The sequence below is a fragment of the Trachurus japonicus genome, chromosome 13 (assembly GCF_045865225.1).
Source record: "Trachurus japonicus isolate A0001 chromosome 13, Traja_1.0".
NCBI classification, from domain to species: Eukaryota; Metazoa; Chordata; class Actinopteri; order Carangiformes; family Carangidae; genus Trachurus; species Trachurus japonicus.
The window spans coordinates 33,494,724-33,517,297 of NC_140919.1; the positions used below are offsets into that span (position 1 = coordinate 33,494,724).

Sequence of the window (22,574 nt, forward strand, 5' to 3'; positions counted from 1 at the left end):
CCGTTCTCATTATCCTGCCCTATGATCCTTTAACGTTCATATAGTTTTCATAAAAATAAAGCTGCTGTCTGAGACCAAGAACCAGAGTTTGCTGCTTCCACTGCTGGGTAAAAGAGATGATCCTCTCTCTCTGCTCCCTGACCACGATCGGACCATGGATGTGGATCGGACGAGCCGAGCAGGAACGGTCTCCATAGTAACGACTGTAAACAAACCACAGCAGCAGGGAATCCCCGGGAAATCCCGGGGAACCCTTTCCGACACTTGGCTACTTTTGACAGCTGTCACCTCCAGCCTATCAAATGGCGGGCTAACACTTCAATAACCAATGAAAATGTACGCAAGTACAATTACGTAATCACATTTAATCACAATCCATAAACACATTACAATCAAAAATCGGAAAATAAGAAGAAGTGCCGGCAGTACAATTCAAATTACATAAATTATGGATTTATTCCATCACCGACAAATGTACATCTGCCGATGTGCCTGCTATGTGAGCAGGTTTTCTCGAATGAGGCCATGAAGCTATCGCGATTACAGGAGCATCTGTCAAAAAAACATCCTGACAAGGCATCGAAAGACTCGGCCTATTTCCAGTCACTGAGGGATCAGCATTCAAGGCGCCCTACGATCAACACCATGTTCGCTCTGAGCATCAACCAAACAGAGAGCGGGTTGGTGGCGTCTTATAATATAGCTCTACTGATTGCAAAAGCCGGCTTACCGTTCACTGTAGGGGAGTCTCTAGTTATTCCCGCAATAAAGGAGGCGATCTCCACCGTCATGCAGCGCGACCCTGCACCAGTCACCAAGTCCATCCTGCTCAGCAACGACTGTGTGGCCCGGCGCGTACGGGAGATGTCCATGGACACTGAGCAAAAGCTGTGTGCTATGTTGCGTGGCTGTCGCTTTAGTGTCCAGCTGGATGAGACCACCACGGCCGACAACAACAACGTTCTCCTGATGGCCCGTGTCCGTTATGTGTCCGGGAGGGATCTGCTTGAGGATTTCCTGTTCGGGGAATACCTGGCCACAGACACGCGAGGGGAAACCATCTTCGCCGCCCTGACAGAGTTCCTGTGGCAGAGGGACATCCCGGTGACAAACATCATGGCCTGTGCCACGGATGGAGCGCCAGCTATGGTCGGCAGATACCGGGGATTCGCCACCCTACTCAAGCAGCAGGTCCCCCAGGTGTTGACAGTGCACTACGTACTGCACCGTCACAACTTGGTGGCCAAAAAAATGTCCCCGTCACTCCATCAGTCCCTGGATGTCGCAGTCAAGGCGATCAACAAAATAAAAGCCCATGCACTTAATGATCGGCTCTTCAGACAGCTGTGTGGGGAAAATGATGAGGCATTTAAGCGCCTGCTGTTCCACACAGAGGTGCGCTGGCTGTCTAAGGGCAACTGCTTGGCCAGGCTGTGCGAGCTTTTCCCTTCAGTCATTGAATTCCTCGGACAGGCAGACGCAGCCTTGAAGGCCAAGCTGTGGTCCTGCCGCCTTGACATTTTCTACCTGTCCGACTTCTTCGGGAAAATGAATGAGGTCACAATGAAGCTCCAGGGGGATGGGATCATGCTGGTCCAGTCCAAGGCCACCATCTGCAGCTTCCTTGAGAAGCTGGAGCTCTATCAGCAAAACCTGGGAAGGCGACAATTAATTCACTTTCCGCAGTTGGCCAAGGTGGGTTTGAATTAAGGCCTGTTCATACTACGCAAGAAAGAAATGTGTGATTGGTCAGAATGTGGAAATATTAGGCATTTCATATAGAGGTCGGACATGCCAGCTCCGTTGCCTCTTTCTTTCCATCTTCTCCGCAATCGCGCATAATAAGCTATCAATAAATCCTCCTCCGCCGCTTCAAACGTGTTGTTCTCCTCCTCAATCAAAAAAAACTGGCCATCTCCGCTAAGGGGATTCCCTCAGGGGGATTCCCTTCGCGCGCGATACGTGTACTGCAGTGGGCGGGGGCGTATGAGGGACTCCCAGGAGTAAAAAAAAAAAAAAAAAAAAACAACTCCCAGGAGTTCCGCGCATGAGTTTCTCCTGAAGTAGCCTAACCTATGAAATGCCCTGACCATGAGTATGAACAGGCCTTTAGACTACGTTTTTATCTCTGCTCTCATGATAAAATGAAATAGGCGTGGGCTACAAAATAATACTAGTTTTACTGTGCTTGTTCAGGCGTTGGATGAGCTGACGGAGAGTCACCTGCTGCTCTACACTGACCACTTGAAGGCAGTCAAGGCCGACATGGCGACTCGATTCAGGGATCTTGAGCAGTTAGATGTGCCTGGCTGGGTGATGGAGCCATGGCAAGCAGATGCTGTCAGCTGCGAGCCCGAAATCCAGGAGAGCCTCATTGACCTCCAATGCGATGAAGAGGCAAAGGCATCATTCCAGGCCTCTGGTTGGCGTGCCATGTGGGTAACGCAAGGCCAGCGTTTTCCCCTGTTGTGGGAGAGGGTCCACCTCCTGCTCCTCGCTTTCCCCACGTCTCTCCACATGCAGACGAAGTACCGCAACCGTCTGAACCTGGTCAGCTCTGGCGCGCTCAGACTGAAGTTGACATCCCAGTGTCCAGACGTAAAAAAGCTGGCAGCGGCCCACCAAGCACAGAGCTCTCACTAGGTTGCTTTCAGTAAATAAAGCACTAGTCCTGTATAGTTCCCTTCTTTAAAATACATGTGTTTTTTTTTTTTCTTCTTTTTCCCTTGGTTCAAGTCAGCGTCTCAGTCCTCAGGCAATGACCGTTGGGTTTCAAATGTTTGATTAGCCTAGAGCCCATTAATTAACGCACGAGCCATTTCTGATTTTCTATTGGTTCATTCATGTTGTTCACGTGAAGTGTGCGTGTTGTTGGCATCTCTATACATTGGCTTACTAAAACTACTCTTAAACAAATTCTGCTGTGGTGGTATTTTTCTTCCCAAGTTCCATGTTGCTTAATACACCTGAGGTTATTTTCAAATGTTGTGATATTGAAAAGTGATATAAACGTTAACCACTTATATTCAGACTTAATATGCAATTCATTCATCATCCTCAAAGGCTGTGTGGCCTTTCTCTCAGTAGAAACACCAGTTTGACTTTAACTCTATCTCACAGCTCTTTTCAGAAAGTTCCTAGCAATTCAAGAGCTCAGGGTCCCATTACAACAAAAATAACATTTCCATGTTGTTTGCAGTTTCTCTAGACATAGTGTTGAGTAATATACAAACATGGCCTACTATATGTGTCAAAAACATACATTTTGGGGGCAATGTTCAAATTAAAATCCATGCTTTCATTTCCTATAAAATGGTCAGATTTGCTCAGCAGCACATCATGTTTTGGGGGGCATAAATACATCTCCAATCCAATAAAAACAGGGACTTTAAAGCAAACGAATGGCTTCTCTCATCATACAAAACCCGATGTCAATTGAAGTCCTCTGGTCTTAACACACCACAAGAACACATCACACACCAGAACATACAGTATAGTAGATTTTTTTTTGGGGGGGGGGGGGCAGTAAGAGGATCATGGTAGGGGAGAGTGGGGTAATGTGAGACACCGGGTAATGTGAGACACCCCCTGTATCTAGAAAACGGAACACATTTTTGGTCATATGACCATTATGTTTTCAAGCCCCTTCCATTTCCCCATGGTCATGAAGGAGAGGACCTCATGATGCTGTGGAAAGCATGTTTTTTTCACAAAAATATGATTTTTGCATGTAAAAGTAAATTTTCTTGCTGTCAACTTAATCAACTGTTGTGCCAAAGCAAATTGATTCAGGTAGAAAAACTTATATGATACATGATGATGAACTACCAACACATAAAACCATGTGATGATGCTGGCTGAAAATTAGCCTGAATTTCTAAAAGAGGTTGTTTTTTCTAAAAAGGGGGTGTTGGGGTAAAGTGAGACAAATGCTGCGGGGTAAAGTGAGACCATGGATGTATTATAATAAATCCATGAGTGAGACTGTGAGCACACCACACACAAAGATTTACACTAGAATCTCGTCCCCCAAGCCAGAAATTTTGCGTGATCAAACATGATCTGTAGCCACACTGCTTTGTTATGCTATGTGCTCTTCAGTCAGCTCGCTTAATATTGGCTACATTCAATTTTAGTCACATTCCACTTTGTCGGCTCCCCCCACATAAAAGAAGACTTTTGATCAAAATGGTCACGATTGTCGGGGCCTACAATCTGACCCCCAGACTGTGTTTTAATCTAACTGATTCTATCTGTCATTTGAATGTTAATTAAAACATTTTGTGTTGTATTTGATTTTGTTCTTGAGTCACTTTGTGTTGAGAAAAAAAAAGTGCTTAATTGACCAATCCCCATGATTCTATTACTAGTCCAACATTAGTTTTGGGAAGTGTGGTTGTCAAGCTAGCTGTCAGGATTCTAGCTGTTACAACATGTGTTGTTATGGTAGTTTCAGAGTGGAAAAAGTAAGTGGATCAGTTTACCCCATTTTTTTCTCTGGTTTGTCTCAGTTTACCCCTGGGCTGGGGTAAAGTGAGACACAAGACCACTTTTTTTAAAACTATCATATTTTCACTGCCCTTCATCCTGAACACATTCTGATAATTTCCATTGCTAGGCAACATCCTGAATTAATGGGAAATGTAAATTTTACTGATAAATCATTTTAGCTCGCTTAGAGGGGAGCAAATGTAAAAAGTGTCTCACTTTACCCCACTCTCCCCTATGGTCAGGGGGGCGTTTGTTCAAAAAAGGTTGAGAACCACTGTGCTAAACGTTAGCTCATATAACGTCTCTATGTAACTTATAAATTATTGTGTGTGTGTGTGCGTGCGTGCGTGTGTGCGTGCGTGTTTTGGGGGGACAGCAATGAAAAACATGCATTGCTGTATACCAGGGGTACTCAAATACATTTTTCGAAGGGCCAGAATTTTTCTTAACCGACACCTTGGGGGCCGCACGTTCAAATAGGCCTAGATTGAAATTAAATTCACCTTTTTCATCTAATAATTTAAATATTTTTTATTTTACTTGTAAGCACATAATTTTTATTTATACACTTCATGGTGTTTTGTATGATATAAAATGAAAAATCTTGACATTGTCATATCATCATTTACATATCATGCTGGAGCTTTACACTGCTGACTTGTATCCTCAGACATGCCCTGTGATTTTCAGCTTAAATATGAAAGGAGGCTGACCATCACAGGACATGTCTGACTCTGTTCTGAGGATACAAGTCATTGGTCCTGAAATGTGTGTTTCTCTTCTATAATACACATTCTACATCTCGGAGGCGACGTCTTTCCACACATGGGCTTCCTTCACCTTTCAAACGAGGCAGAGCTCAGTGGGAAACAGTAGGACAGACACAGGCCGAAGGCACCGGGACACAACACCGGGGGGGGGAAGCAGGTCGTGCAGCTGTGCACCGCTGACGTGCACGAAAAAACAATTGCGTCTCATCAAATGCGCGCGGCTACGGCTTTTGAGTTGTGAGCGTGCATGACTCGCGGCTACATTGAATGGGTTTGAGCGCGCGCAAAAGACGCTTCATCTGAACGGCCCCCCATGCATGATGCACACACAGTTGAACCAAGACGGCGGTGAAAATCACCCACGGTCTCTGCAGACAGGCAGAGAACCCTGCAAGCCAGCTCGCCCCCCAAACACTCGCGCATGGTGATTTGGGTTCGTCAGCGTTTCTGTATCCCAGTGCAGGGCCTCACAGGCACACACAAACGCTGCGTACGTGTTTCCATGTCCCAGCGCTTTGACTTACAGGCGCACAGAGCCCGAGAAATACAGTATACAGTAATATGTAAACTAGTAGAACTCAGTCGCGGGCCTGATTGGAAGGTTCGGCGGGCCGGATGCGGCCCGCGGGCCGCCTATTGAGTACCGGCTATACGTTAGCAGCAGGAGTTGGACATGGAAGTGATCGTGACGTCACACTAGCCATTCCCATATGGTTGTGTCTAGACGTTCCGGGGGCGGAATATGAGGTGTGTTCATTGCGCACCGTTCTTGGATCCGGTTTGATTTATCAAAGAGAAATTGCGGAGAGTTGTGCACGCACAGTTTGATAGATCTGAAAAAGGTGTAAATATTTTGGGTGTCTTTTTGCCGTAGGCCTAAGCAAAAAATTTAGTAGCAGCAGTTTTACACTGCTTACAGTTTTGATCAATGAGGCCCCAGGCCCTAAGCCCAGACACTCACAGATGCAGCTTCTCCGCCACGCTGTCCGTGGTGCTGAAGGTGACAGGTTAACTTGACAAACAAACTGCAGCATAGTTCTGTTTGTTTATCATGTGTGTCAGTTTTGTTTGCGACTTGATAGTTTAGTTGTTGAGATTAACCCTTACATACTGTTCGGGTCAAATTTGACCCGTTTAAACATTTGACAGCAGTAAAAATACTCTAAACATCATTCTTTTAGCTTGAAATTTGATGACTTTTCCTAAAGTGACCCAAAATACACAAAAATGAAAATATTTTAAAATGTCATACTTCTGTACAGGTGCTACAAATTTTTGTACACTGAGGCTGTTTAGGGTCAAATTTGACCCGTATCTGCTTAGATGGATAGATCTACCAGTGTGGGTCAAATCAAGGAAAATGGTGGTTTTAGGATATTTTGAAACTGTAAAACTATGCAGGGTATGTTTTGTGTGCATTCTGTGTGGGACAGTGGTGACAGTGGCTCAAGGGAAGCTCAACATTGTCATGAGAATTGCCCGTGTTACCAAATTTGCGACAGACACCTGCTGGTTTTAGAGGGGTCATGGGGAAACCTCAAAACAGTGAAATAGTAAAACAGTATAGGAGTGATCATATGCACAAAGGGAACAGAAGTCATCAGAAGTCAGGCACAAGATCTGCACCTGCAAGCACAGCTGCACTCGCACCTGCAAGCACAGCTGCACCCGCACCTGCAATGTAACAAAATAAAAGTAACAATTTTGAATTTTGAAGGGTGGTGTGGGGTGGGGTGGGGGGCTAAAACCAAGGGGGCAGTTGTCGGTCTGAGAAGTGAAGCTCACTTCCGCGTTCAAAAAACTGCAATCCCCTCAGCTGTCGCTGGGGGCTGGCTCCAGAAGGGAGCAACTCCAATTGACCCTTCGCGTAAGCCCCGCCCCCTTGGTTACTGTTGCTACGCCAGGCAAGCTTTCACTCCCAGCGCTGCTCCTGGCAGTATTTGGTATCGATTTCAAAGGAAATATCAGCAAATTTCTGGATAAACTGTTCTGAGATAATAGAGAGAAGAAGTCACAAAGATCATTCATAGTTTTCAGTGACGTGACTCGAGCAGGAGGATAAAACATGGACGACTGGACAATGTACAGAGCAGCAGTAAGGACCGGTAATTTTACCGTCTATCAACCCACGAAGACTTACGTCATCTCACTGGTCATGAAACGTTGTCAAACTGCAAGTTTTGGGGCGATTGTGAACCACATACAGCTTTTGCTGCTGTTTTTTTTCTCCCACTGCTGTATCAGTCAGTGAAAGCAGTCCCTGCCTGGAGGATCCCTCGCCTAAAAGCCCAGGTAAAAGCCCTAAAAGTACAGCTGTCATTTCGAAGGTGAACATATGGTTATCCCCATATTTACACTTGCTCAAGTCGAAAAAAAAGTCCGCTCGTATCTGAACATCTCTATATTGCTGCTGCCGCCGCCGCCACCACCGTAGTAGCAGCAGCAACAACAACATCCTTCTCTACAAACAAATGTTTTTCGTCCTAGTCTCAAAATGTGTCCACAAAAGCAAACGTAATGACTCACTGCGGAAAGCTTGCCAGGCCTATAGTTACGGTTGCTAACGTAGGATTGGACAATAGCCGTTTGTGGGAGGAGTTGGCGAAGGGTCAATTGAGCCCCATGTTAAAATAGCCGATTTTACAGCTTAAAAAAACATATACAGCCGGGTACATTTTATTTTTTTGGTCTCAACCCCCGCACACACTCTGAGGGGGGTGAATTTTTTTTAAACTCTACCGTTTTACTATTATTAGGTTTAAAGTTCTGGCCAATTAGGGCGCTGAAACGTTGAGTGACAGGTCCGGAGACCACTGCTACGAGGCCAGTGGGCGGGCTCTCGGCCGGCCAACGGCCGCACCACTCCAAATATGGCAAGTAGAATCCAACATGGCGCGGTTCAAACCCCCGTAGTAGCGGCACAAAACAGACTCCCCCAAACCAATGGGTGACGTCATGGGTGCTACGTCCATTCTTTTTACAGTCTATGGCTAAAACATTATAAAGGTACCACAGCTGCCACATCAGTGACTAACGTCATGGCAGCAAGACTCAATGTCATACAGGCCCTTGATTTAGTCTTCCAAGATGAGGTGGATAGTGATTTGGAGGAGGACGTGTCAGAGCATGAAGACAACGTGGAGGAGAACTCTGATAACAGCCCCTCTGAAGAAGAAGACTTTGATGAAGAGGAGCAGGCAGCAAGGCAGACATTTATGTCTAAAAACGGTGCTCTTTGTTGGTCCTCACTTCCGCAACAAGTTGCAGGCAGGATGGCAGCAGAGAATGTACTTCGAATGACTCCAGGACCCACAAGACTGGCCATCTCCCATGCATCTGACATTTTGTCAACTTTTCAGCTCTTCCTCCCTCCAGCCATTGAAAAAATTGTCATTGCAATGACAAACTTGGAGGGGGTTAAACGGTTTGGTCAGGAATGGAAGACCATGGACGTGACAGACCTACATGCCTACATGGGGCTTCTAATACAGGCTGGTGTGTACAGGTCCCGAGGAGAGGCTGCATCTAGTCTTTGGAATGCTGAGACGGGAAGACCAATATTTAGAGCCACCATGTCCCTGGAAATGTTCCGTACCATATCAGCGGTGCTCAGATTTGACAATCGTGAGACAAGACCTGCACGGCGTGTCGTTGACAAACTGGCAGCAATCAGGGATGTGTGGGACAAGTGGGTGGAACGGCTACCTCTCATGTACAATCCTGGCCCTGAGGTTACAGTGGATGAAAGACTAGTTCCATTCAGAGTTAAGAATGGTCTTTATTGTTGACTAATTAATCTCTGATTCAGTATGTCATTGGCAGATAGATAGATAGACAGACAGACAGACAGACAGACAGACAGACAGACAGACAGACAGACAGACAGACAGACTTTACTATAACAACATATAGTATAAGAATATAAAGAATAAGAATATAATCAAAATATAAAGAACAAACTATACATAATAAAATTTGCAAATTTTGCAATAGCAAATAAAACTAGAAAATTTCCTCTCGGTAAATTTTGAATGGGCCACGGGGCTACTGCCGATTTTGCCATCTCTGTCAACATGGGAATCAAACCCACGATCTTAAGGTCAAGACAGAGCTGATCAGACAGACACATGATCATCTTTCTATAAGCACTGATATGGAGGAGCTGTAATCACATTAGGTTACCTGTGTGTGTGTGTGTGTGTGTAGGTGTGTGTGTGTGTTTATCTTGTGTAATAGGGCCAGGACTCAATTAAAACAATTAATCTAATTAATTAGAGGCTTTGTAATTAATTAATCACAATTAATTGCATTTTAATCGCATATAAATATTTGACCTGAGAACAGTGAGAAGCATTTTTTTCACATGGATTTTAGTATACCATTGAATGACTGAATAGCTTAAGCAACAAAACATTGTTTTTTTTTTTCAAGGTGGTACTTAACCAAGACCAACATGCAAATTATCGATTAATTCATTAATCGATATTTGATACAGATTTAAATGGTCTTTCCTGCCAATACACTATGATGATTACTGTAGTATTTAACTAGGCTACATAAATCACAGTAGCATAAACTGATTTGTTGAACGGACCAGGTGATGGGCTGACTGGTCCTGTCTAACTTCTGTGTACTGGGTGCCATTGTGCAGGGTGTTAAGGCAGCCTTCCTCCACTGCAGTCCCTATGGTCCTGGACCCTCTGGCTGGTGGGGTGGGCTGCTTTCAGCTGGGGGGGACTCTATCAGCTGCTCCCACGAGAGGCATTTGACGCATTTGACACCAACAAGGTTTAACTTTAAAACCAGATTAAATCATGGTTTAAGTTTAAATTCTGTTGCACGTTAACTGTGTTTTAATCACATGAAGGTGTGTGTGTGTTTGTGTGTGTGTGTGACTGTAATCACATGAAGCTGGCTCTAGAGTCTGTGTGTGTGTGACTGACTTGACACATAGTTAGTTAGTAGCTGCATCCTGTGTCAGTCTGATTTAGCTGTGTCGGTGTTTATAAACATTTAAACGAGCGCCAGGTGGATTGTTTATGAAGTTAACGAGCCCCTGCAGGCTGAGACAGACAGAAACGTGGAGAAAAAGAGCCATTTTCTGCCTCTGCACCGGTCTCATATTTAGGCCTAGCATGACAAAATGGTAACTCCTATCAGAACAAAACACAGATCAACGTTGCTCTAAGGACTTACTGAAAATTTTGGTACGATTTGGTGTTTCTACAGTAAATATTTTGGCGACGCTGGTAGTTTTAAAACATCAGGCCGTTCTGCTTCTCTCAGAAAATATTTGTATTGGACTCAATGAGGAGCAGAGACAGACGTGGCCGCACTTAGAGGCTCAGAGTTTAAATTCTGTAAGTCACTCTGATATTTTGAGCAGATTAAGAGATCGAGGATGAGCTCGTCTACAACCGTGGCCGAAATTATGTGTGTAGAGTGTAAATTGTGGCCGTTTGGAGTTTGGAAAGAGAAAAAATCTGGAGTTTTTCTGGCATCTCTCCCACTCTAACCGATGATGTCACGCACTCTGACACGAACATTCCGTGCAATACACACCCATTATAATCTCATAATTTCTCCAAAAATGATCATGGTCATTGATCAGGGATTGATCAAAAACTATATGACCTATCAAAACATGGAGTAATACGACAATACACAAGACTTGTGTCTACTGTTTAAAGTTTAAATGGAGTCTCTAGGTGAAAGTATGCCTGAGCAGTAGACGTTTGTTAAACTCCAATGATTGGTCTTTTTCGCTCTTTTTTTCCCGTCCGTCCCATAGACTTCAATGCAAAATTTTGCGCAGTTTTTCGCGACTTGCGTCGCCAAAAATTCGTAAACTGTTGAGAAAAGTAATAGCACACCGATCCCGATCAAGACGCACGTTTTGATATATAATGTGTAGTAGCGAACCGAAAAAGCATCCGGAAGATGAAGGAGAACTAGAAAAAACATTTCCAAGAATGGAAATGGTGTGAATGCTGAAAGCAATGCTGAATGAGCTGAAGAAATTGTTGAAACAATGCTGAATGAGCTGAAGAAAGAAAGAAAGAAAGAAAGAAGAAAAGGACAGACGGAAAGAAAGAACAAAAGGACAGAAAGAAAGAAGACACAGACAGAAGGGTAGATAGAGAAAGAAAAAGGTAAGAAAAACAGAATAATAGAACATAAAGAGAATAGAGAATGAATGAAAGAGACAGAGGAGTAGTAAGAAAGAAGGAAAGATATTGGGGTGGATAAATGAAAGAGAGAGATATACAGAGAGTAGTAGAAAGAAAGAAAGAAATGGGGTAGAAACATAGAAAGGGAAAAGGAGTAGAAAGAAAAACAGAAAGAAACAAAGAAGTAAAAAGAAATGGTGTGAAAGAAAGAAAGAAAGAAAGAAAGAAGAAAAAGAGAGAGGGGGATGATAGATAGAAAGAGGTAGATGGATGGATGGATGGATAGGGAGGGAAAGATAGAAAGAAGTTAGCCTATGTAAAATACAAATGAAGGAGTAAAAGAAAGAAAGAAAAAGAGAGAAAAAAAGAGACAAAGGGTTTATAGATAGATAGATAGATAGATAGATAGATAGATAGATAGATAGATAGAACGATAGATAGATGTTAAAAGCTGCGTCCTATGTCCCAGGCTCCACCTGTAATTGTACTACTATTAATAGAGTTGGAAAGACTAAACGTCTGAACTTAAATTCATGAGAAAAATATAAATTGTTGGAGATGTTTACATCAAAAGTATAAAATAATTGAGAGGTTGATGAATGTGAGCTGAAAACCTGTGTGTGTGTGTGTGTGTGTGTGTGTCTGACGGTCTCTCTGTCTGCGTGTACATGTGCAGAAAGCCACAGAACTCCTCTCTCCCTAATGATCTGATTGATTGGCAGCCTGCCCTCAGAAGTTACCATGGCGACTCAACTAACTGCTTACATTTTACTGTGTGGAACAGTGTTGTGTTTGTGTGTTTGTTTGTTTGTGTATGTGTGCATGTGTGACTGTGTGTGAGTGTCTGTGTGTGTCTGTCTGTGTGAGTGTGATGCCTGTGTTTGTGTGTGGACATCCTCTGTCAGTCTGGTTTATCGTGTGTGTGTGTGGGGCTGTGTTTAAAAACATCTTAAAAAGACGACAGGCGCGTGGCTTACGTTTTTTTTTTTTTTTGACCAAAAATTAAAATTTCTTCAAATTTCTCCAAACTCGGATATATCATCTGGGGGTCCGAGGGGAGTCCAACGCAGAGCGTTTGGTTGAAATCGGGCCGGTGGTTTTGGAGAAAATGACCAAAAACCAAACAGGCGATTTTAAAAAGACGACAGTCGCGCGGCTTACGTTTTTTTTTTTTTTGACCAAAAATTAAAATTTCTTCAAATTTCTCCAAACTCGGATATATCATCTGGGGGTCCGGGGGAGTCCAACGCAGAAGGTTTGGTTGAAATCGGGCCGGTGGTTTTGGAGAAAATGACCAAAAACCAAACAGGCGATTTTAAAAAGACGACAGGCGCGCGGCTTACGTTTTTTTTTTTTTTTTGACCAAAAATTAAAATTTCTTCAAATTACTCCAAACTCGGATATATCATCTGGGGGTCCGAGGGGAGTCCAACGCAGAAGGTTTGGTTGAAATCGGGCCGGTGGTTTTGGAGAAAATGACCAAAAACCAAACAGGCGATTTTAAAAAGACGACAGGCGCGCGGCTTACGTTTTTTTTTTTTTTGACCAAAAATTAAAATTTCTCCAAACTCGGATATATTATCTGGGGGTCCGAGGGGAGTCCAACGCAAAAGGTTTGGTTGAAATCGGGCCGGTGGTTTTGGAGAAAATGACCAAAAACCAAACAGGCGATTTTAAAAAGACGACAGGCGCGCGGCTTACGTCTTTTTTTTTTTTTGACCAAAAATTAAAATTTCTTCAAAGTTCTCCAAACTCGGATATATCATCTGGGGGTCCGAGGGGAGTCCAACGCAGAAGGTTTGGTTGAAATCGGGCCGGTGGTTTTGGAGAAAATGACCCGAAACCAAACAGGCGATTTTAAAAAGACGACAGGCGCGCGGCTTACGTTTTTTTTTTTTTGACCAAAAATTAAAATTTCTCCAAACTCGGATATATCATCTGGGGGTCCGAGGGGAGTCCAACGCAGAAGGTTTGGTTGAAATCGGGCCGGTGGTTTTGGAGAAAATGACCAAAAACCCAACAGGCGATTTTAAAAAGACGACAGGCGCGCGGCTTACGTTTTTTTTTTTTTGACCAAAAATTAAAATTTCTCCAAACTCGGATATATCATCTGGGGGTCCGAGGGGAGTCCAACGCAGAAGGTTTGGTTGAAATCGGGCCGGTGGTTTTGGAGAAAATGACCAAAAACCAAACAGGCGATTTTAAAAAGACGACAGGCGCGCGGCCTACGTTTTTTTTTTTTTTTTGACCAAAAATTAAAATTTCTTCAAATTTCTCCAAACTCGGATATATCATCTGGGGGTCCGAGGGGAGTCCAACGCAGAAGGTTTGGTTGAAATCGGGCCGGTGGTTTTGGAGAAAATGACCAAAAACCAAACAGGCAATTTTAAAAAGACGACAGGCGCGCGGCTTACGTTTTTTTTTTTGACCAAAAATTAAAATTTCTCCAAACTCGGATATATCATCTGGGGGTCCGAGGGGAGTCCAACGCAGAAGGTTTGGTTGAAATCGGGCCGGTGGTTTTGGAGAAAATGACCAAAAACCAAACAGGCGATTTTAAAAAGACGACAGGCGCGCGGCTTACGTTTTTTTTTTTTGACCAAAAATTAAAATTTCTTCAAATTTCTCCAAACTCGGATATGTCATCTGGGGGTCCGAGGGGAGTCCAACGCAGAAGGTTTGGTTGAAATCGGGCCGGTGGTTTTGGAGAAAATGACCAAAAACCAAACAGGCGCGCGGCTTACGTTTTTTTTTTTTTGACCAAAAATTAAAATTTCTCCAAACTCGGATATATCATCTGGGGGTCCGAGGGGAGTCCAACGCAAAAGGTTTGGTTGAAATCGGGCCGGTGGTTTTGGAGAAAATGACCAAAAACCAAACAGGCGATTTTAAAAAGACGACAGGCGCGCGGCTTACGTTTTTTTTTTTTTGACCAAAAATTAAAATTTCTTAAAATTTCTCCAAACTCGGATATATCATCTGGGGGTCCGAGGGGAGTCCAACGCAGAAGGTTTGGTTGAAATCGGGCCGGTGGTTTTGGAGAAAATGACCAAAAACCAAACAGGCGATTTTAAAAAGACGACAGGCGCGCGGCTTACGTTTTTTTTTTTTTGACCAAAAATTAAAATTTCTCCAAACTCGGATATATCATCTGGGGGTCCGAGGGGAGTCCAACGCAGAAGGTTTGGTTGAAATCGGGCCGGTGGTTTTGGAGAAAATGACCAAAAACCAAACAGGCGATTTTAAAAAGACGACAGGCGCGCGGCTTACGTTTTTTTTTTTTTGACCAAAAATTAAAATTTCTCCAAACTCGGATATATCATCTGGGGGTCCGAGGGGAGTCCAACGCAGAAGGTTTGGTTGAAATCGGGCCGGTGGTTTTGGAGAAAATGACCAAAAACCAAACAGGCGATTTTAAAAAGACGACAGGCGCGCGGCTTACGTTTTTTTTTTTTGACCAAAAATTAAAATTTCTCCAAACTCGGATATATCATCTGGGGGTCCGAGGGGAGTCCAACGCAGAAGGTTTGGTTGAAATCGGGCCGGTGGTTTTGGAGAAAATGACCAAAAACCAAACAGGCGATTTTAAAAAGACGACAGGCGCGCGGCTTACGTTTTTTTTTTTTTTGACCAAAAATTAAAATTTCTTAAAATTTCTCCAAACTCGGATATATCATCTGGGGGTCCGAGGGGAGTCCAACGCAGAAGGTTTGGTTGAAATCGGGCCGGTGGTTTTGGAGAAAATGACCAAAAACCAAACAGGCGATTTTAAAAAGACGACAGGCGCGCGGCTTACGTTTTTTTTTTTTTGACCAAAAATTAAAATTTCTCCAAACTCGGATATATCATCTGGGGGTCCGAGGGGAGTCCAACGCAGAAGGTTTGGTTGAAATCGGGCCGGTGGTTTTGGAGAAAATGACCAAAAACCAAACAGGCGATTTTAAAAAGACGACAGGCGCGCGGCTTACGTTTTTTTTTTTTGACCAAAAATTAAAATTTCTCCAAACTCGGATATATCATCTGGGGGTCCGAGGGGAGTCCAACGCAGAAGGTTTGGTTGAAATCGGGCCGGTGGTTTTGGAGAAAATGACCAAAAACCAAACAGGCGATTTTAAAAAGACGACAGGCGCGCGGCTTACGTTTTTTTTTTTTTTTGACCAAAAATTAAAATTTCTTCAAATTTCTCCAAACTCGGATATATCATCTGGGGGTCCGAGGGGAGTCCAACGCAGAAGGTTTGGTTGAAATCGGGCCGGTGGTTTTGGAGGAAATGACCAAAAACCAAACAGGCGATTTTAAAAAGAAGACAGGCGCGCGGCTTACGTTTTTTTTTTTTTGACCAAAAATTAAAATTTCTCCAAACTCGGATATATTATCTGGGGGTCCGAGGGGAGTCCAACGCAAAAGGTTTGGTTGAAATCGGGCCGGTGGATTTGGAGAAAATGACCAAAAACCAAACAGGCGATTTTAAAAAGACGACAGGCGCGCGGCTTACGTTTTTTTTTTTTGACCAAAAATTAAAATTTCTCCAAACTCGGATATATCATCTGGGGGTCCGAGGGGAGTCCAACGCAGAAGGTTTGGTTGAAATCGGGCCGGTGGTTTTGGAGAAAATGACCAAAAACCAAACAGGCGATTTTAAAAAGACGACAGGCGCGCGGCTTACTTTTTTTTTTTTGACCAAAAATTAAAATTTCTTCAAATTTCTCCAAACTCGGATATGTCATCTGGGGGTCCGAGGGGAGTCCAACGCAGAAGGTTTGGTTGAAATCGGGCCGGTGGTTTTGGAGAAAATGACCAAAAACCAAACAGGCGCGCGGCTTACGTTTTTTTTTTTTTGACCAAAAATTAAAATTTCTCCAAACTCGGATATATTATCTGGGGGTCCGAGGGGAGTCCAACGCAAAAGGTTTGGTTGAAATCGGGCCGGTGGTTTTGGAGAAAATGACCAAAAACCAAACAGGCGATTTTAAAAAGACGACAGGCGCGCGGCTTACTTTTTTTTTTTTTTTTTTGACCAAAAATTAAAATTTCTTCAAATTTCTCCAAACTCGGGTATATCATCTGGGGGTCCGAGGGGAGTCCAACGCAGAAGGTTTGGTTGAAATCGGGCCGGTGGTTTTGGAGAAAATGACCAAAAACCAAACAGGCGATTTTAACGAGCGGCCAGGCTGCACCTGCACTGTTCTATTTATAGACTTTCATAACGAGCTGGCCCCAACAGCTGGCCACTGCACACAGAGCAGAGCAGAGCAGAGAGATTTGTGCTCTGAGCAGCTTCCGAAAATAGCCCAGAAAAAGAGAACCGTACCTCTTATCAGAATGTGGCCATGACTACTGGGGCAAGGAGACCTTCCTGAGCACATTGATGTGCATTAAATGTTTGTAGGGCAAAAACTTTTCTCAGGGTCGCAAGGTAGAGAAGGGGGGCATTTCTGTTTTTCTAAAAAAATCAGCTCCTACTTTTATATTGACGTGGATGAGCCATTGGAGCGGGTCTAGCTGCACAATTAGGCTCATAGAGACAATTCTGTAAGTCTGTCTGCTGTTTTGAACACATCAAATGAGACACGACAAGTGTGGCTACAAACCAGTGAGGAAATCATGTGTCTAGAGTTTAATTTGTGGCCGTGCTGGCAATTTATCCAGAAAAAATCCTGAATGTTTTTTCGATCCCTCTCACTCTCGCGATGATGTCACTCACTCTAAGCCCTGCTCGTTAGACGCAACACACACCCATTATAAAGCTGGATTTTGTCAAAAAACTTAATGATTTTAAAGCGGCCAAATATTAGAAACTGTTGAAGATATCAATAAGCTGAGTCATAGAGGAATACTTAAAAAGTTTGTCTACAGCTCAGAATTTGAATGAAGTCTCTAGCTGAAAGTATGTGGACACTTTAAAGGCTGAAAGAAGTAAGAAGATTTGAAGAGTTTCAAGACTGTTCCAATGCATTCTCTATGGGGAAAAAAAAATCAGAAATAGTTGAATATTGCAAAAAGTATGAATAGTTGAAAAGAGAAAAGACATAGTACACCAGTCCCGAAAAGGCTGAACATTTTGATATTTGAATTGTTGAAATAGCACAAAGTATGAAGGACTAGTTACATGACGAAGAAAGGCAGAAAATGGCCGAATAGCTGTTGGGACCAGTGCCCGGTGCGATTGCCCGTGGCCCTAATTAGATTCGGGCGGGTGGCGGTTGAACCAATTAGGAAAATACATAGTTAAATATTGTTACCCACATACGAAGAACGAGCAGCACTCTTTGAAACAGTCAAATTTTCATCAGGCACTGCAGTAATTAGTGTGAATGCTGGAAGCATTCACACTATTGTTATTCGGTTCGGCCATTTTCTGCCTTTCTTCGTCATGTAACTAGTCCTTCATACTTTGTGCTATTTCAACAATTCAAATATCAAAATGTTCAGCCTTTTCGGGACAGGTGTGCTATGTCTTTTCTCTTTTCAACTATTCATACTTTTTGCAATATTCAACTATTTCTGATTTTTTTTTCCCCATAGAGAATGCATTGGAACAGTCTTGAAACTCTTCAAATCTTCTTACTTCTTTCAGCCTTTAAAGTGTCCACATACTTTCAGCTAGAGACTTCATTCAAATTCTGAGCTGTAGACAAACTTTTTAAGTATTCCTCTATGACTCAGCTTATTGATATCTTCAACAGTTTCTGATATTTGGCCGCTTTAAAATCATTAAGTTTTTTGACAAAATCCAGCTTTATAATGGGTGTGTGTTGCGTCTAACGAGCAGGGCTTAGAGTGAGTGACATCATCGCTAGAGTGAGAGGGATCGAAAAAACATTCAGGATTTTTTCTGGATAAATTGCCAGCACGGCCACAAATTAAACTCTAGACACATTATTTTCTCCAGTTTTGTAGCCACACTTGTCTTCTGGCTAAAATTCTGGTCAAAAATGCAAAGAGACTTAGATAATAATTTAAAATATTTTTTAAATGCAGCCAGGGAGCTCTCTGCTCTCATTCAGCCCAATGCATTTTTTTCACAGCAGCAGGAGAAGGAGCTCAACTTTGTAACTTGCTGTTAAGTGCTTTTTAATTCATTTTAATTCACCAAAAAATAGTCACAGGTCACAAAAAAGTCATCTTCTTGCTTGGTGTGGCTAATTTCTGCACTTTCCTTACTTTTTTTTAAGCATCATTGAAAAATCTCACATTCATCAAAGTCTCAACCTCTCTTCTCTACAACTCCACTGTAGTGTAGGGGGTAGGGTGGCTGCTTGCCAACCCCAAGGTCACTGGTTCGAATCTAAGGGAAGAATTCTTGTTATGTTATGTTGAATTCTGCTCTCCTCCCCTGCCTTCAATTGGTTACAGGTGTTTGTTATCTCCTTGATTACTCATACCAGTTTGCAGCACATCATCACATTACAATGAATGACAACAGTCTTGAAAGCAGTGTGCTCTCTGTAGCCGAGTGGCAGAGTAAAGGCTTAATGATCATAAGGTCATGGGTTCGATTCCTGCCTCAGTCATTTCACATCATTGCTTGACTTTTGATTCCAATTATTCAGCTGTCATTGGACAGTCTTTGATTCCTCATAGTATAAAGCTCATTGTAACTCAGGTTCTCTGTGGCCGTATGGTTAGTGTGTTAGGTTACCACTCATGAAGTTGTGGGTTCAATTCCTTCCATGGACATGTTTCTTGTATGCCATTCTGCATGTCTTTGTCAATTTATTCTGCTAATTCAGCATGGTTCAGCATTGGGTTTCAGCATTCACACGCATGTTCCGTTAGGAAATGCTGTTTCTAGTTGCCCACTGGTGTCTGTGATAAGAGATAATTTGTCATGGCTGCAGATATCAATAAAGGTTCATCTTTATCGCAAAGTTAATATTTATTGAAATAACTTATATGTAATCATTTCAAAAATTCAGAACATTTTTTTGCACTGCAGTCATCATCTTTATCGCAAAATTGTTAAACTTTTAATGTTAAAAAGTTAATATTTATTGAAATAACTTATATGTAAACATTTCAAAAATTCAGAACATTTTTTTGCACTGCAGTCATCAGGCACTGCAGTAATTGCCCACTGGTGTCTGTGATGAGAGATAATTTGTCATGGCTGCAGTTCACCTTTATCGCGAAATTGTTTCTCTGCAATTTCATATTCTATTTTTTTTCCCCCCTTTTAATTATTTTAAGAAATGTGTATGTTGTGTAAAAAGTTAATATTTATTGAAATAACTTATATGTAATAATTTCAAAAATTCTGAACATTTTTTTTTTTTACTTCTTAAAAACGTCGCATTGGCAACAACAGTCAACACTTTCTTCATGGAAATGACAATAAGTATGTGGCACGCATTCTCTGCTGCATTGGATCAGTCTCCTTTCTTGAACAGGCAAAAGCTTTCTAACCTTGCTAATACCTTGCATCGTCCATATTAGACATACAACAATGGGCGGATGGCGGGCGGGTGTGGTTTTGAAAAAACGTTGGTTCGGGTGGATGACGACTTTTGTGATGCGGTTGCGGATGAAATAATTGCCTATCCACGCATCTCTACCGTGCGTTCACACCAAACGCGATGAATGCCACAAGTTTCCATTCAAAGTCAATGTCTCTTTACTAAACTTAACCAACTCTTTTCTTCATTGCCTAAACCCAACCAAAGGGGGGGACAGCTCTCCATTCCGACACCCCTCCACTTCGACACCCCGCTGTTCCGAAATACCCCCACTTCGAAACACCGCTACTCCGACACCCCCTCCTCCCCCCCGCAGCTGTCCAAGGTGCTGAACCGCGTGACGTTGTTTACATTCTGCTTTGTGGCTTGTCTGTGAAACGTGCGCTGCTCAGGGACTGGGCAGATCTGTCCCACTTGCTTTCTCCCCGACTCCGTTGTTGGAGATCTCCCACACAGTAATAGAAATACACTTTTTTTCTCCCCCCCCCTCCGCTCGAGCACGGCTGAAGCCGGCTTGAGCTCACAGGGGCGCGAGGCTGCAGCAGCCACCGCTCGTGCTGACAGCTGACTGAGGGAGATGCTTTGGTTGGATTTAGGCAATGAAGAAAGGAGTTGGTTAAGTTTAGTAAAAAGACCAGGTAGAGGCTTGACAGGCTAGAAGCATAATGAACATGTCATTATGAAGTATTTGCTTGTTTTGCAGTTAATTATGCACATGATCCGTTTGACCCCAAAAAGGAAAAAAGGATCACTGCGCACTGCGCACTGCACAGCCTCTGGTTCCTTTCTGATTAGGTCCGTCTGTCCGTTCGGAGTGGGGGGGTTTCCCCCACTGGCCTTTTCGGAGTAGCGGGGTCTTTAGAAAAAATAGAAAACCCCGCTATTACGATGAATGGAAGTCTATTGTCGGAAAGGCGGGGCTTCGGAAAGGCGGGGTGTAACCACCAAAGGGCTGTGGGAACATAGGGCCTAATTTTCAGTGACAACAAAAGTTAGAAATGTGGGAACATAAGGCTGTGGGAACATAGGAATGACCCCGAGAAGACTACTGTGGCTGTGTAAAAAAAAAAAAAAGGGTTGGGGCTGTGTGCGGTTTCATGGCCAATTCCAGGAGCTTTACAACACGACATCGTACTTTTACCGCGACCGAAATAAAAAAGATAATGCCTGCAGAGGGTCAGCGAGGAGGTACAGCTTCCTCCTAAGTTGTGAATATTTCATATGTATTTATGGGTTGCGTCGTCGTGCGAAGCGATGATCAAAAATGTGACCAATGTGTCAAGCGACGCGATACTCGCGTTACGGGCGAGATCACATTACTTTCTGCAATAGTCTGTCCAACTGACAATCAAACTACTGTTTCAGGGTGGGGGAAAGCAGACGCAGATATGGTGGAACAGAAAATTTTTATTTATCTTCAAAAAACTCAACTGGTAGGAACACGCAGGAAACACAGGGCTCAGGAATGACGACACTATTAGATTAGGTTTCATTTGATGTTATTTACGTACTAGTCTTTAAAGCCATCATCATGCACAGCCATCTCTCAGAAGCTCACAGCTCAGCACATGATGTTACTCACTGGATGGGCCCAACAGGTTTTTAAACTACTGTATTTGATCCACTTTTGTGCCACTTTAATCAAAGCTGAAATTAGACATGGTCTTTTGGCTTTAATATACAAAATTGAAATCGTTATTTGATAATGACATGCTGCATATTTTGCTGTGGCTACAACTCCTCTGTGTTTAGAAAGCAGATATATGGCAAATAACAGCTCACTGTTTGGGACTGAGCTGCACGAGCTGATCAAAGACCAGCTTGTTAGTGTGCAGATCCTAGTGATGGTTTTTCTCTGCATCAATTTCCTGCTTATCATCACCTTTTTTACAAAAGAGTGCTTCTACACAACCACACGCTATATCCTCTTTGCTGTTACATTACTGTCAGATAGTTTCTTGTTATTCATTACTGATGTCCTTGCCATTTTCACAGAGCTTGATATTACTATTCAAGCATGGATATGTCTCATTATCTGCACCGTCACAATTGTGTATACTTCAGTCACACCTGTTACTCTAACAGCAATGACCCTGGAGCGCTATGTGGCCATATGCATGCCCTTGCGCCATGGAGAGCTGTGCTCTATACGCAATACTATAAACTGTATTCTTATCATTCACTGCCTCAGCTCGTTGCCTTGCATTATTTTTCTCTCCACCTTCTTTGTGTCAACATCACTTGGCTTTTACAAAAAATATTATTTCTGTTATGCAGAGCTGTTTATATTACACTTATGGCAGCATAATCTTAGGTCAGCTATATATCAATTACAGTTTCTGATTATATCTATCATCCTTGTTTTCTGCTATATTAAAATAATTAAAGTGGCCCAAGCTGCATCAGGAGATGATAAAAAGTCATCAAAGAAAGGGCTGAAAACCGTTATTCTTCATGGGTTTCAGCTGTTGCTCTGTCTCATCCAGATGTGGTGCCCGTTTGTAGAAGCTGCCATGTTGAACATAAATTTTACATTATACATGAATGTCAGGTATTTTAACTACATATTTTTTTATCTTGCACCAAGATGTCTGAGTCCTCTGATTTATGGCCTCAGAGATGAAGTTTTCTTTAATGCACTGAAAAACTCACTGTCCTTTGGCTTGTATAAAAAAAATATTATTTGA

At 42.9% G+C, this 22,574-nt stretch overlaps 2 protein-coding genes and 1 pseudogene across 2 annotated transcripts; all 3 read left to right on the forward strand.

Annotated features, from left to right (window-relative positions):
* The first annotated feature begins 645 nt into the window (after positions 1-645).
* LOC146976345 (zinc finger BED domain-containing protein 5-like) lies at positions 646-2,643 on the forward strand. The gene is made up of 3 exons (XM_085796697.1): positions 646-1,695; positions 2,197-2,439; positions 2,524-2,643. The coding sequence occupies exons 1-3, from the start codon at positions 646-648 to the stop codon at positions 2,641-2,643; spliced, it is 1,413 nt and encodes a 470-aa protein (XP_085652823.1).
* Positions 2,644-8,299: 5,656 nt separating this feature from the next.
* On the forward strand, positions 8,300-9,049 carry LOC146976346 (uncharacterized). Its single transcript, XM_085796698.1, has one exon. It carries the CDS (start codon positions 8,300-8,302, stop codon positions 9,047-9,049), a length of 750 nt encoding a protein of 249 aa, XP_085652824.1.
* Positions 9,050-21,606: 12,557 nt separating this feature from the next.
* LOC146976347 (odorant receptor 131-2 pseudogene) lies at positions 21,607-22,574 on the forward strand (annotated as a pseudogene).